Genomic DNA, 14,657 nt, shown 5'->3' on the forward strand with positions numbered 1-14,657 from the left:
TTAGATAATCCTCTCATTTTCATCTCTCTCCAAATATTTGCCCTGTTTTACAGATAGTCTTCCATGAAAATGTGGAAGAGATTACACAGGTAAATTGGTGTCAGTTGTTGTGAATAGACATGGGCCTCAGAACCGAATGAGATTACAATTTCCTTCCTCGGCTGGGCCTTTCACATCTTGTCCAAAGATATTGAAGAGATCAGTGACGCGGTATCTGATTTGGTTAAACATGTTCTTAACAATCTTTAAGCAATGGCCCCTATTGCTGATTAAAGTGACATTGGAGTAGATTGAGAAAGGGTCATTTTTAAATGGATGTATTTATTTTTCAAAATGAAGATTGGACATGGGAAGAAATACATGAATCAATCATGGGTCATAGGATTTCAAGTTGGAAAGGAAAATATATATATATGTATGTATGTATGTATGTATGTATGTATGTGTGTACATACACACACACACACACACACACTTCACACTTTAGGGAAGGATGGAATAGGGAAACACTAGCAGTGGTCTAACCCTCTGAGCACACTGTCAACCTGTGACCAGGTACAAAGGACAGTTCCTGATATAGCATTAGGAACTATATCTTTGACCATTTCTCACTGGTTGTGGTGTGGGGGGAGGGGGAGGAAAGGAGAGAGGGAAGAGAGAGAGAGAGAGAGAGAGAGAGAGAGAGAGAGAGATGCTATTTTATAGACGAGGAAGCTCAAGTCCAGAAAGGCTGAGTGCTTTGTCTAAGGTCACCAAGAAAATAAGCAGCAGAGCTAACATTTGAAGCCAGGTCTTATGGGCCCAATACAGTGTTCTTTCCACTACACCACATCATAAGGCAATTTTGTTTATTTCTTGATTCTCTAGCCATGAGACAACAGCTTGGAGAGATGACTCATTTTTTCTCAACTTTAAAAAAAAGACTTGTTTTGCATTTGGGTTCAAAGGTTGATTCTGATTGTGTTCTGAATTGACTTCTTTCTAGATACCACTTCACCAACACACTTATATTGGGCAAATCTGTATCTATAACTTGAAATGCAAGAAATAGTTGCAGCAGGTCTTGGCTCAGGGCCCTGAACTTCAAGCCCTTGCTAAGTTTCATAAGAGGTTATTTAATAGAGACATCCCCTTCTCTTTCTAATGGGGGTGAGAGGGAAGCTGTAGCAGAAATCTGGTTCTGAGCAATGTGAGAAATGGCTTGTGTTTTGTACCCTTCTTGTTTGTCAGTGGATTGGGTTTGGCAGGTGGGTGGGTCTTTAAAGGGATTGTACAGACTGAATGGCAGTTGGGTGAGGTGGAATTTCCAGTTCTCCCACAGATGCTTGATCTTCTCTGAACTTTACATACTATTGTGTACACACACTAATGAGAGCTTCTGGTAATGACGCAATGCTGACTTTGACCATTTGTATTCAGGTCTACACTGAAGGCTAAAGACAGAAAAACAGCTTCAGGGAGGGAAAAAAGAAGCAAGAGTGGGTTTCCTCCAGGAGAAAGAATCCTATAGCAAGTCCCTTTCCTATGGTCCCTGCAATGGAAAGAGAAGAGTCCTGCCTTTGGAATCAGAGGGCTTGGGTTCAAATTTTCCTCCATTATTTACCAATGTGATATTTTGCAAGCTGTTTAACCTCTCCAGGCTTCTCTATTTTCTCATCTGTAAAATGAAGGGACTGACCTTAGATAAGGTTCTTACTAAGATTTCTTCCATCTCTAAATTCTGAGTTGTATGGTTGATTCACATTTTTTTCTTTCCCTGTCCACCCTTCATTTTTTAAAAAAAGTATCATATACTTTTTCAAAAATCTAAACTAATCTCCCCCTATACTTTTTGTCAGCAATAAGAATTTAAAGATTGGTAAGAATAGCCAGAGAGTTCTGAATTAACATGTTTAATCAAAGTAAGATGTTTTTAAAAAAGTTGGAGGATGGCAGGATTAGACCAGAAGATCTCTGCTGTCTCTTCCATCTCTAAATCTAGTGCCCTAGGATTCCGGAAAACAGAGGAGACTTTCCAGAAGCAGCCTCTTAAACCTATACCCCTTTGTCCTCCAGGGGAGTTTGCACTTGAGAGCACATGGCTGAAGACAATTTCATTGCAGAATAGTGTCATATGACCCCCTAACAGATCTGTGCCCTAGAGATAGAAAAAGCAAAGCCATGTTGAACAATAGAAGGCATTCGTTTATTTATTTAACATACATTTATTAAGCACCTTCAGAGGCCTGTACGAGGCACTGGGGATGATGCAAGAACAAACTAAATAACAGCTGATGTGCATATGGCACTTAAAAATTCCAGTCTTTAACAAAGAAGTGGATAGAGTGCTGGGCCTGGAGTCTGGGAGATCTGAATTAAATCCAGCATTAGAAACTTGGACAAGGAATTGAACCTTCGGTCTGCCTCAATTTCCTCCATAGTTGTGAGAGTCAAATGAAATACGTAAAGTGTTTAGTACGCGTCTAGCACACAGTGAGCGCTTAACAAATGCTTATTTCATTTCTTCCGTTGATAATGTCTTATTTGATCCTCATAAAAACCCTGTGAGGTGGGTACTCCAGGTTTAATTATCCTTACTGTGCAGATAAGGAAGCTGAGACTTAGAGAGATGAAATCAATTCTGCCCATGCCCTGTTAAGGGTAGGATTTGAACCCACCCATTTTCTGATTCCAAGCCTAGCATTCTTTCCTCTCCATCATGCTGTTCCCCTGAATGAACTGTACATCATACCTAAGTGTATCAGAGATCCCCCAAACAAAGTGCTTTCTGTATGAGGTTCAAGAAGGTGGGGTCATTTCCAATAAAAGATATTTCCATGGAATCTTCTCACGTGAAAGGTGACATCTGAATAGAACTCTATAGGGCAGGAAGTATGATTGTGTTAAATACATAGAGGCCTTGACTGTTGTGGTCAGGGTCCTGGCTGCTAGTCTTAGTTTGCAAGTAATCTATGTGATCTTAGAAATTCATCTCCCTCCTCTGAGTGTCCATTTCCCTATCTGTTAAATATGGGACGAGACTAGGTGGTCTCTAACATGCTTTCTAGTTCTAAACTCAATGTCTTGACATTTCTACATTGTGACATCCCACCAGTTCTGCCATTCTGTATTCTAATGTCCCCTCTGGTTCTGTAGATCAAGGTGGGCTTTCATTATTATTACTGTCATTGTTTCATTTTACCAAACATGGAATTAAATTAATGGCTGGTTTTCAGTCTGTGCTGGCAGCCCCAGCTGCCTTTATCCATGGTGCCATGGTGGCATGGACAAGGTAAGTTTATTCTTTCTCTCTACCTCACTTCCTTATACTATCTTGGGGCTCTGAAAGCAGAGCTTGCTAAGGTTTGTTGGTCCAATCTTGTATAATTTGTGAATTTTTTTTTTTGAAACTGATGAAATTCTTCCCCCACCCCAAGCTCCAAATTCTTATTACTTGAGTCTAGTTATTTTCATTTTGAAAGCAAGTTTAATTTGATGAGAATGCAATAAACAGCTTCATGGGCCCTTTGGACACCAATGGCACCTTTGTCCTATCTTTTTCCTAGTTGGGCTTCATGATCCCAGAAAGGCTATTTCACCCTTAACCTGGAGGTTAAGTGGGGCAAAGCAGAGTTTGAGTGAGCACTCTGAGGTCCCACAGCACAGCCTAGAGTAGACACAGCAGTGCTCCAGACTCTAGTCTTATGTTTCAGACAGTGCCTCCTCTCTTTCCCTTCTTTTCCCCAACTCAATGCCAAGAATAGCATTGCAGGGATGTCCATGCATCCACAGTCTCTTCTCAGTAGGTAATTTTAATCAATAAGGATATTTAAAGAGTAATGTGCCCTAACTACTTAATGAAACAGCTGGTCCATGGTGTGGTGTGTGTGCGTGTGTGTAAGGGCATCATTGTTCTTCGGTGGGGAAGATTTGCTTCTTTATCCTTTGTTTTAAACATAAATGGTGTTGAAATGGGCATCTTAACCCTCCCACTCCCATGTCAAGCAGTTGGCATGGATGCAGTAGGGTTCCAGAAGGCTGATATGCAGCCACCTCTTTTCTGTACCAAGATGACTGCCCCTGAGCAGCATCTGGCTTCATTTACTATTCTGCTGGTAATGCAGCACTTCTGGTTTGGGGAGGGTATGGTTTCTCTGGGCCACTATGATGAGGGATGTTGCCATTAAAAACAAGGGCATGAACAAATGTTCAGCAGCCATTCACAGATTAATGGCAGGGGATGAAAGCAGAGCTTCCCTCTCCCACCTCTAAGAGAAAGAAATGTTCTTTCCACCTCCTCCCACCCATTATGGGAATATCCCAAGTTTTAAATTGACTTTGAGTGAGGCCATTTGCCCCCCAGCTGCTAATTCACCTTGTTGTTCCTCTGCATTATGTTATTTTGCAGCTTGTGGCAAATTAACAGGGATCAGTGACCCAGTGACTATAAAAACCTCTGGATCAAGGTTTGGATCCTGGATGACAGACCCACTTGCACCAGAAGGTGATAACAGGGTAAGTTTATTCTCTCTCCCCACCTCACTTCATTATCTCATCTTGAGGCTATGAAAACAGAGCTAGCTAAGATTTATAGGTATGATCTTGGACAATTTGTGATCTTTGAAACTGATAAAACTCTCCCTCAAGCTCTAAAATTCCTAGCACTCGAGTTTAGTTATTATGTCCACTTTGAAAGCAAATTCAATTTAATGAGAATTCAATAAACAGCTCCGTGGGGGCCTCTGAAAAGAGTAGTCCTGTATGGTCATGGAAAGGACACTAACTATTAACTAAAGTGTTGTTCTGGGTCACTTTAATGGGAACATTAGTCTTTCCTCCTAGTGCGAGTCTCTAATGGTCAGCCAGAGAAAACCATTTGCCAAGATGGCTTGGGTAGGAATCAACTAAGGAGGAATGATGTTTAGAACAGTGGACTAGCTAAGAAAAAAGACCCAAAGCCACAGGATCTAGTAGAATTTGTAATTTCCTTATCTCAGGCCACTTTTAAGGAAAGGTAGCCAACTGTAATAGCTTAAGCTAAGTATAGCCTAGGAAGAAGGACCGGATAAGCATTTCCGGAGATACATGTTGGTAGGAAGATGCCAGTAGAGTTGTAAAGATGGGATCCATCTAGCTGGGGATGATTCCATAAGCGAGCTCTCAACATGGCCCCTCCTTTCTTCCTAGACACTTTTAGCTTCCCATAAACACCTCGTTCTCCTCCTCCTCATTTCCTTTTTCTCTATCCAACTGTCCCAGCTTTAGATATATAGATAGGATAGAACACTCATGTTCATTTCTAAGGTGAAGGAAACAGACATATGTTACTGTTACTCTTTTAGAAAGCAAGAAATTGTCCCAAACTTGGAGATTTTATCAGAGGAGGGAGTGAAGAGGTTATGAGGGAACATGAGTGAATGGGTGAATCATAGGATGGTTATGGGGTAAGCGAATTTGAAGAATATTGAGTTAAATGGTCTCTCCAAGTCTTGTCCATTCTAAATTTAATTGACCAGCTTTTGAGATCAAAGTGAGTAGACCAAAAAACATCTTTCAGGCTGTTTCCAATATCTCCTCAGAGCCAGTAATTAGTTTGGACCCCTGGAGAGAGTGAAGAAACCTGGTTCCTATCTAGCAAAGAGGTGAACCTGTCACAAGTAAAAGGACACATTCTACAAAGTCACTCTGGAATGGACTTATCTTCCTGTAGCTTTCTTCTCCTGACATGGCTCTGTCTTAGTGGATTCACCTTTAGGACTCTTCTATTCTAGGTCAAAATCTACCCCCTGCTAAGACCTTTTCATTCCATTTTTAACTTGAGGGGAAAAGATCCATTAGACTTCTCTGTTTTAATGACATCTCATTTGTCCTTCATTTGCTATTCCTCTCATGGTTAGATGAAAACTCATGTTCCTTTTTACTTAGAAAAGATATTGCTCTTTTCTGTACAGCTTTTTTCCCCTAGAGAAAAACTCAGAAAACGAGAAGAAACAAGTTCCATGTTTGTCTTGATTGGCTGGGCCCTTGCTTATTTGTTTGGGGCTCCTTTGGGAATTGATGAGATGAAGGATTGTTGACTAAGAATGGATGATGAATAGTGTATTTCACCAACTAGCCCACATAATAGCGATGGTGGACATTTTGTAAACATCTTTTTTATAGTCTTTCCCTTGGCTATTTCTCCCCGTGCTTTTTACCTGTCTATAGTTGCTTCTTTTATGATCTTTTAAAGTGCCATTTGTCTGCTATCACCCTCTGAAATTCATGCACAGTCATTTCATTTAAAACAAAAACTTCTTAGATAACAAGTTTAATGCCTGCAGCTCTCTGTGGATTTCATAAACTATTTGGGATATGAAACATTGGCCATGTCTCTAACCACTCTGTCTAATGGGTTAATCCAATAAGCACAAACAATTCACCAGGCTGGTGAAATTCCATAACCAGCCTATCTTTTCTCTGGGGAGCTCATGAAGAAATTGAGGAAATGGACAACTCATATCATTATTACTCTTAAGTGAGTAGACAAGGAGCTGCTTACATTTCTGGATAAACTAGGCCCTCTCTGAAAGATCTCTTAGTAGATACAAATGGATCCTAGTACCCCATCTAGCCATGCCCATGATATGCTATTGCCCTGTCTTATACATATCTGCTTAGTTGTCATTCATGGTTTTCATTATTTAGAGTTGGTGGCATTTGGAATGATGTGACAATATTCTGGCAGTTTCTCCTTTATGGAAGAGAATGGATGAGGGAACAATAATTAACATGTTTTCCTGGAATTATGTTGCATTTCTCTTGATTTTATAACTTCCACCAAAAAGAACAGCTTCAGTGATCTTAATCGTACACAAAAAAAGGGAACTATCCTATTTATGCAAATCTGTGACATTCTTAAATGTTCACCACGCTGTCATGAAAATTAAGTCAAAGCATTTTAAAATCTTTTACTGTGTGCCAGGTAGTGTGCTAGGTGCTGGGAATACAGAGACAAAAATGAAACAGTCCCTGCCTTCTTGGAGTGTGCATCCTTCATGGAAAACCATGACATTTGTTCTCTCCAGAAAAAAAAAAATTAGTATTCAGTTATTTGGAGGCATGATTAAACTGTCCCTACCATTTTGTACCGTTTTCCTTTTTAATTAATTTCACCTAAAGCATTCTTGTATTATAAATTATTACTAATAGATTGGATCTCTTGCATGATACAGTGGAAAAAAGTAGTGAATTTGGAGTCAGAGGACCAAATTCCAATCCTTCTACTTACTACCTATGTAACCTTGGGAAGGTCATTTAACCTCTTTGGACCTCAATTTCTTCATCTTTAAAATGAGGTTTCAGATCTCTCAGGTTTCTTTTGGCTTTAAATCAATGATTCCATTATCTCTGGACAACTTTTAGACCCCACCAATGTCTGAGTTATTAGCAGTGTGGAGGAGCATGATGTGTTTAATAGGTTGAGTCAACAAGTGCGTAGGATAGGGAAGTCACTAACGGGAGCTCAGATCCTCAGGGATGGGATGAAAAATAATCAAGTGAGGAGATTCGTCCACTGATAAATAAAAGTCAATTTAGCAAAAGAAAAGATGAGCTGATGTCTAGAATTATGTATGGATTGACTGATCATAGCTTTTATTGAAAATATGCCTCGGGGTTTTGGCTGAAACCTATTTCAAACTCTTTGTATATTTTTGTGTATTCCAACAGCATGAGAGCACTGATCAGATTATATTAGTTCCTCATACAATGTATGAAGAAGTTACTGAAAGTCACAGCCCTTTGCTTAGAACCAAAAATGTAAAGTCATACAAAAGAAATCTGTCAAGGTGATATATTCATTTGAGAATTAGATATTGAACATCCACATGATGACTTCATTGCCATCACAGAGAAGAGAAGTTATTGGATTGAAATACCCCTGCAAAAGTAGAGGGAGTTGGCTGAATGCCTTCACCTAGTTCTTGGAACCGACTAAACAACACGAGTGGCCATTCATATTTGATTTGAGTTATTAGTGAATTAACTATCCCCTATTGCCTTACTTTTTGCTGGATAAAAGATAGCACTGAGTTTGGGGTAATTATTCTTGATTTGCCCAGCAGTCACATGGATATCTCATATTCTGTCATTTGACAAAATCAACAGGCCCCCTCTATCGATCTGGAACAATTACCTACTGCCTAGAGAGACACGCTTGTTCCTGTTCTGTGTTGCTTTAATCTTTTCAGTTTTCCCCATCCAATTTTGACCATGAAGATGCAGGAGGCCAATAACTAGCTGAAAATCAATCTAGGTTCTGGGGTGTGATGGAATGGAACGAAACTTCAGGCATCTGCTGAGACTTTGACAGAAACAAACAGATTAAAGGGTGGGGGGGGGGGTTGGGGCGGGGACACTGACTAAGAAGAACCAGCTGATGATTTACTAAGGCTTTTGTCCAAGAGGAGGAGGGAGCTGAGCAAAATGATTTGCATGCAAAGGTTGAGTATGCCTAGCCTCTAGAGAAACTGTTCATTTCTTACCTCTGATTTGGCCTTATGGCAGTAAAAATTTTGAAACTGGAAGTGTTCAAATCCTAATCGCATTTCTAAGTTCAGCTAGCTTCTAGACCTTCATAACGCTGCTTTAGTCTTTAGCCACTAAAACAAGTTATTTTTATGCTAGAGACCTTTAGACACTAGATATAGAATCTCATAGTGGGAAGGGACCTTAGAGGCCATCCGGTCCAACTTCCTTTCCCAGAGCAAGGATCCCCACCCACTGGAGCATCCTTGATAGGTCTTTATCCAACCTCTTCTTGAATACTTCCAGTAACAGAGAGTTCCTGACTTACCAAGGTAAATCTGTTCAACTGCAGGGCCCCTCTAATTTCCTGGAAATTCTTCCTCCTGTTGAGACTAAATCTGCCTCCCTGCTATTTCCTCCTCATTTCCCCAGTTCTTCTCTGTTAGGTTGTCTTTCTTCCAGTTTTTGATTTGACTCTAAATACTCCCAGCATTGATGATAGCATCCTGAGTACTCTTCATAGATTCCCATAAATTGTTTCAATCTTTCCCCCACCAGACACTGTGACATTCAGAACTCTTATAATCTACAGAAAGTGTTGAAACCAGGACGTTTGTTTTTGAAGAGTGGGGTGGCATTACTAGAAATGGTATAACACCTTGCAGTAAGTAAGGGACAGAATTTCCCATTTAAAAACTTTTAAGGTATTCCTAAGGCTTATCTCGATTATCTGAATTTTTATAAGGATCATGTAGCAACTACATCTTTCTCTAATAGGCTATTCCCTTACAATCTCAATCTGTGATTAAAGAGATCTTCTTGTGCCATATTTTTCTTCTTTTCCTTTAATAAACAGTTTAATGAGACTATTGGACTATAGACTTTCTCAACCTAACCTGTGGAGAAGACTGTGAAAATTTTGCTTTCTCTCTCAGTTCATTTAATTGAAATCTTTCTCATGATGCCATGGAAGAAGTCCCAAACTTGAAGTCAAAGGACCTAAGTTAAAATACCAATTCTGCCACTTACTGCTTACATGATCTTAGGTAAAGCACTTAATCTCTCTGGGCCTCAGTTACCTCACTTGCAAAATGAGTGGGTTGGATGGAAAGACCTCTAAGATCACTTCTAGCTCTAGCTCTGTGACCCTGTTATCAAGACATATCTTCCAAACAGCAGAGCTTCCTTGATGTTAAGTGCTGAACCACAATGACAATGTATGACAAGAGTTTGCTTAATCAAAAGGGAGATCAAACCCTATCCACCAGTTACTTAGGAAAGTCTCTTAAATAGCATCTTTTTCTGAATCTTGTGTGGACTTCATCAAATGCAGCTTTATCTGGTGGTGCCAGAATCAAGCAGCAACAGATGCCTATACCTTCTCTTTCTGGCCTTAGCTTTAAGATACTCCCTTCTAATTGAAAAGCAGATGAAGACCATAGTGACAATTAAAAGAAAAATTAGAAGAAGAAGAAAAAATTCATGTGCTCAGTCAGCCAGACTATATAGAACTTTAGTACAATTTAAGATAGATGAAGATTAGTTTCCTATATGGAGAGAAGGTGGCCTTTGATTTTAATAAAGATTTTATTGAGTCTGCATTTAAAATAATGAAATGAAAAAGAGGAAATTCTTATTTGAATAGAGAGGGTGGGAGTATGGATTTCCTACTCTTTTGGCTTCCTCTTTCAACCCAAGTGATAGAATACCCTTCTATTAGTGGCAAATCAAAGGAAAATAATATGGTTGTGAATGAATGAATGAATGGCATTTATTAAGCTCTTTCTACATCTCAGGTACTGTGCTAAGCACTGCAGACACAAATGCACAAAGCAAGACAATCTCTGACCTCAATGAATTTATATTCTGGTATGAGGAGACAACAGATTTAGGGAAGTGAGTGCCCATGGAGGGATGTTTTGGTCAAGGAAGTCACAAGGACGGTGAATATTATCATAAAGCAATTGATTGACATGGGGCTAACTGAAATTATAATTAAACATGCTTAGATAGTACCCTTTAGCCTCAGTCTAGCTTCCCATTTAGATGCATATAGAAGTATTGAGTCAGAGATGAGGAAGCAGTTAGGGAGCAGAGCTGCTGCTACCATGACCCTCAAGGGATGTTTGAAAAACTCTTTATTCTGGGGTTGACATTTTTGGGGGTTTCGTTTTTGGTTAAAACGAGAGGTAACTCCATTGGGCTATTTGGCTAGTGAACATCTTAGACCCATAGAAAGAAACAAGTAACCTCTGTACCACTACTCCCAGACTGCCCATTACCATTCTGGGAATGATGACAAAAGCATCTGCTAAAAATCCTTGGTTGTCCATGTAAATGACATGGATCGTCATGCTTGTTCTATGTCACAAGAGTGACAATAAAGATGAGGATAAACCTTAGTGCAGTGCACCTGAATGATCTGTGGGATAGTGAAAAGAACACCTAATGTGGAGGGGAAAGAGCTGACTACCAGTGCTAACGTTGTCACTAGCTAACTCACTGGACAACTTTGGCTAAGTTGCTTACTTTCTTAGAGCATTGGTTCCTATGCCTGTCAAATGGAGGGGTTGAAGTAAATGACCACTGAGTCCTTTCTGGTTCATACTCCATGAACCCTGAGGGGCCCCTCCGTCCTGAACCCTGGACATGCTTTGCAAGGCTGTCACTGCCACAGATTTGCCTACCTCTTGATCTGCCTTCTTAATCGATCTTCTGGCCTTATGGAAATCTGGCAATTGATAATAAGAGCAATAATAAAAGCTAATATTTATATAGCTCTCTAAAATTTGCAAAATGTTTTACAAATATCATGTTGTTTTATTCTCATAACAATCCCCAGGGGCAGATGCTGTTATTATTCCTTCTTATTTTTACATATGCAGAGATTGAGATAGACAGACACTAAAGTGACTTGCCCAGGGTCACACAACTAGTAAGTATCTGAGGCCAGATTTCAACTCCGGTCTTCCTGACTTCAGGTCCAACACCATCTATTATTTCATGTATAATAGTAGTTAGCATGAGTATAGCATTTTAAGATTTGTAAAACTCTTTACATGTGAGTTCTCATTTAATCCTTACAAGGACCCTGTGAAATAGGTGCTATTATTATCCCATTTTACAGATGGAGAAACTAGGACTGAGACAGGTTTGGTGACTAACCCAGGGTCACGCAGCTAGTTCATGTCTGAAGCCATATTCAAATTCGGGTCTTCCTGATTCAAAGTCTGGCATTCTGTCCACTATGACATTCCCTGGGAATGATCATATGGCTCCTGCTCTAATCTGAGAAACATTTAGGGACACTTGGAACCACTAAGGCTATTTACTAGTTCTCACTTGAACAAAGCATAATAAACATCCTTCCCCGCTCTAGCCCCACTCCCCGCCAACCCAACTGGTTTCCAGGCCTTTCTCTTTCTTTTTGATCATCTAAGTGAGATTCTCTAGGCCTGAATGGTGTTTCATAACAGGTTCATTATTTTGTTTGTTCCGCTTACTGCAACTCAGTTTGACATTTGAACTGCTAATTGTCCTCTTTCAAATGTTTTTACACTCTTTGACCCTCTCTAATGGTTCTCCTGAGTTTAGGGAGGGACCATCCTACTCGACTTAAGCAGGCATGCCTTTGTGAGGATTAGCACGTTTCTGTATTTGGGCCAGCTTCTGCATGTGGCCTTGAACACAAAGATAATAGCTTTCCTTGGGATTTTTGGACCAGAGAAGGTCAAGCCTGCTCTTCTTTCCAAATCCTGGCTTGTCTTTAAAAAAAGAAACAAAATCCATCAGTGTTCTGTGTAATGATGACTAATCCGAAGTTTGAGTCATTTTACTCGTATTCAGTGCAGATGTGTTCTGATGAATATGACTATGAATATACTATCCATATGCCTGATATTCACGAACAAAATGCCTTGTTTACATCCTCCCCCCAACGTTACACTGCCTTCTGTGCTTTTTGAGAGTATAAGTGAGTGAAGAAGGGCAATTTGTTGAAGGCATCTAACCAGGCCAGATTTAGACCCTCCAACATCCAAGGTACATCATACAAGCCTATGAGGGTGTTACCATTCTTGGCTTGAGACATAGCATTTAAAGACATTTTGGATCATTTTGGGGCTAAGTCTGAGCAAGTGGCATTTGGTTCTTGAACGGTGTCCACATATCTATGTGATGGTAACTGGATGTCCAGCCAAGAATGTAGGGATGGATGTCAGACCACTGGATTTAAGACCTTGGGCAAGTCACTTGATCTTGGAAAGAATTATCTCTTTCCACTCTACTGAGAAGGTATGAGGATTAATGAGACCAACCTATATGAAAGGGATTGGTATCCTTGGCTGTGAGGCTCCAAGAGTGTGACTATTCAGTGAATTTCAGTCACCCAGCAGTGACTGAAAAACATGTTAAACTGAAACCATTCTCTGATGCAATGTGATTCCTCTGAGCCTAGCACAAGAACACCAGCCTCCCGCATGCTCTGATCACATCTTGTGTCATCTCAGCTGTTCCCTGGCATTTGTCCTCTCTTGTCATTGTAATGGCAAAACCACATTCTTCACGCCAGCCTACATATACTCTGGAGTTGAGACCTGGCTTTCAGTCCCTGAGTTCTCACTAATGCACTGGATGACCTTGGGTAAGCCTCTTACCCTATTCGTGCCTTAGTTTCCAAATATATTAAGAAGAGGGGTTTCTAAATGGCTTCTTGGCTCCCATTCCATGGGCCTTCGGGCATCCCTCTATCCTGAACCATAAACATACTTTACAAGGATGTCACTGTCCCAGATCTATTTATATATAAGAAGGGGGAAGGGAACAAGCATCCATTAAGTACTCACTATGTGCCAGGCACTGTTCTAAATGATTTACAAATATTATCTTATTTTATCCTCACAATACCTTGTAAGGGAGGTGCTGTTATGATCTCCATGTTACATTTAAGGAAAATAAGGAGGGCAGAAATGAAGTGACTTATCCAGAGTCATACAGTTTAGCAAGTATCTGAGGCTGGATTTGACCTCAGGACTTCCTAACTTCAGGCCCAGTGTTCTATCTACTGTGCCATCTAGCTGCCTCTATGGAAATTCAAGATGGGTTCATCAGCCTGTTGGCCTTGGGGCCTCTACTGCAGTGCTCCCTGCAATTTAAGTAAATAATTTAAATAAAATAAATCAATGTTTTACCAAACACCTTTCATGTGCTCAGCCCTGTATGGGGTCTATGTGGAAGACAGAAATTGCAGAATGCTTTTTGGTAAGATTATAAACTCTTTGTGAAAATTAAAAAAAAAAAACATACCTTAAAACTGAAAACCTGAACAGCTGTATATTTTGGCAGACACCTCCTGGAATGACTTCTCTGGTTTGGCTGGTGTTTCATACAGAGAGATTGCCAGCAGAACCCAGACTGTACAACATGAAATGACAACGAACAACACAAAGGAATCTATAATGATATGTCATGCTGTGCTAGTGATGTCGATTGCATGTACTGTAGGAGCTCAGTACTCAATAAAGGCTGAAGGACCGTAAGCTCCTTGAGGGCAGGGCTGTATCCTCAAGGCCGCCAAAGAAGCTGCCTTGTAGTTGGTGCTTAATAAATGATTGCTGAGTGATTAATGAAAGGCTCTATGGAGGAAGTAGGATTGGAGCTGAGCCTTGAAGAATGAACAGAATTTGTACATAGTGAGGAAGTACGGTGTGCCCAGGGTGAAGGCAGAGACCAGGATAAGCATATCTTTATAGATGATACTGCCTTAGAGCCAGATTTGGGATATTTTAGTAACAAATCACTTTGGATGGGATCCAAGAAAACCCTATACTGAAACTCTATACTGAATTACACTACACAGCAGATATTGTGGGGAGGTTCTGACATGTTCGATTTTCCTTGTGTCATTACCAGAGCTTGGTGGGTAATAGGTGGGCCAGATGGGTCCTGATGGAACCCTGGACACTAGACAGATTTATCCAGGAATGGCCAGTGATCTAGGCAGATACCAGAAAGGGGCCCCAGCAGGAAGTCAGAGGAGTCTAGTGGCAAGCCATAGAGGCATACATTAGCTCCAGGGTCCAGGGTGGGACTTAGGTCTACAGGCATGGGTGAAGTTGTATAAACAAGAGAAATTCCAGGACTTGGAGCCAGGCCATTTTAACACCTTGTCA

General features: G+C 40.4%; 1 protein-coding gene across 2 annotated transcripts in view; it reads left to right on the forward strand.

The window, feature by feature from the left end:
* OLFM1 (olfactomedin 1) overlaps positions 1 to 14,657 on the forward strand; it is a 58,726-nt gene that overhangs the window by 40,516 nt on the left and 3,553 nt on the right. For both annotated transcript variants that reach the window (XM_036751901.1, XM_036751900.1), the window contains exon 5: positions 4,388 to 4,494. In XM_036751901.1, coding sequence (XP_036607796.1) covers positions 4,388 to 4,494 — 107 coding nt within the window. The remainder of the gene's footprint in view (positions 1 to 4,387; positions 4,495 to 14,657) is intronic.

This window comes from Trichosurus vulpecula, chromosome 3 (genome assembly GCF_011100635.1).
Source record: "Trichosurus vulpecula isolate mTriVul1 chromosome 3, mTriVul1.pri, whole genome shotgun sequence".
NCBI lineage: Eukaryota > Metazoa > Chordata > Mammalia > Diprotodontia > Phalangeridae > Trichosurus > Trichosurus vulpecula.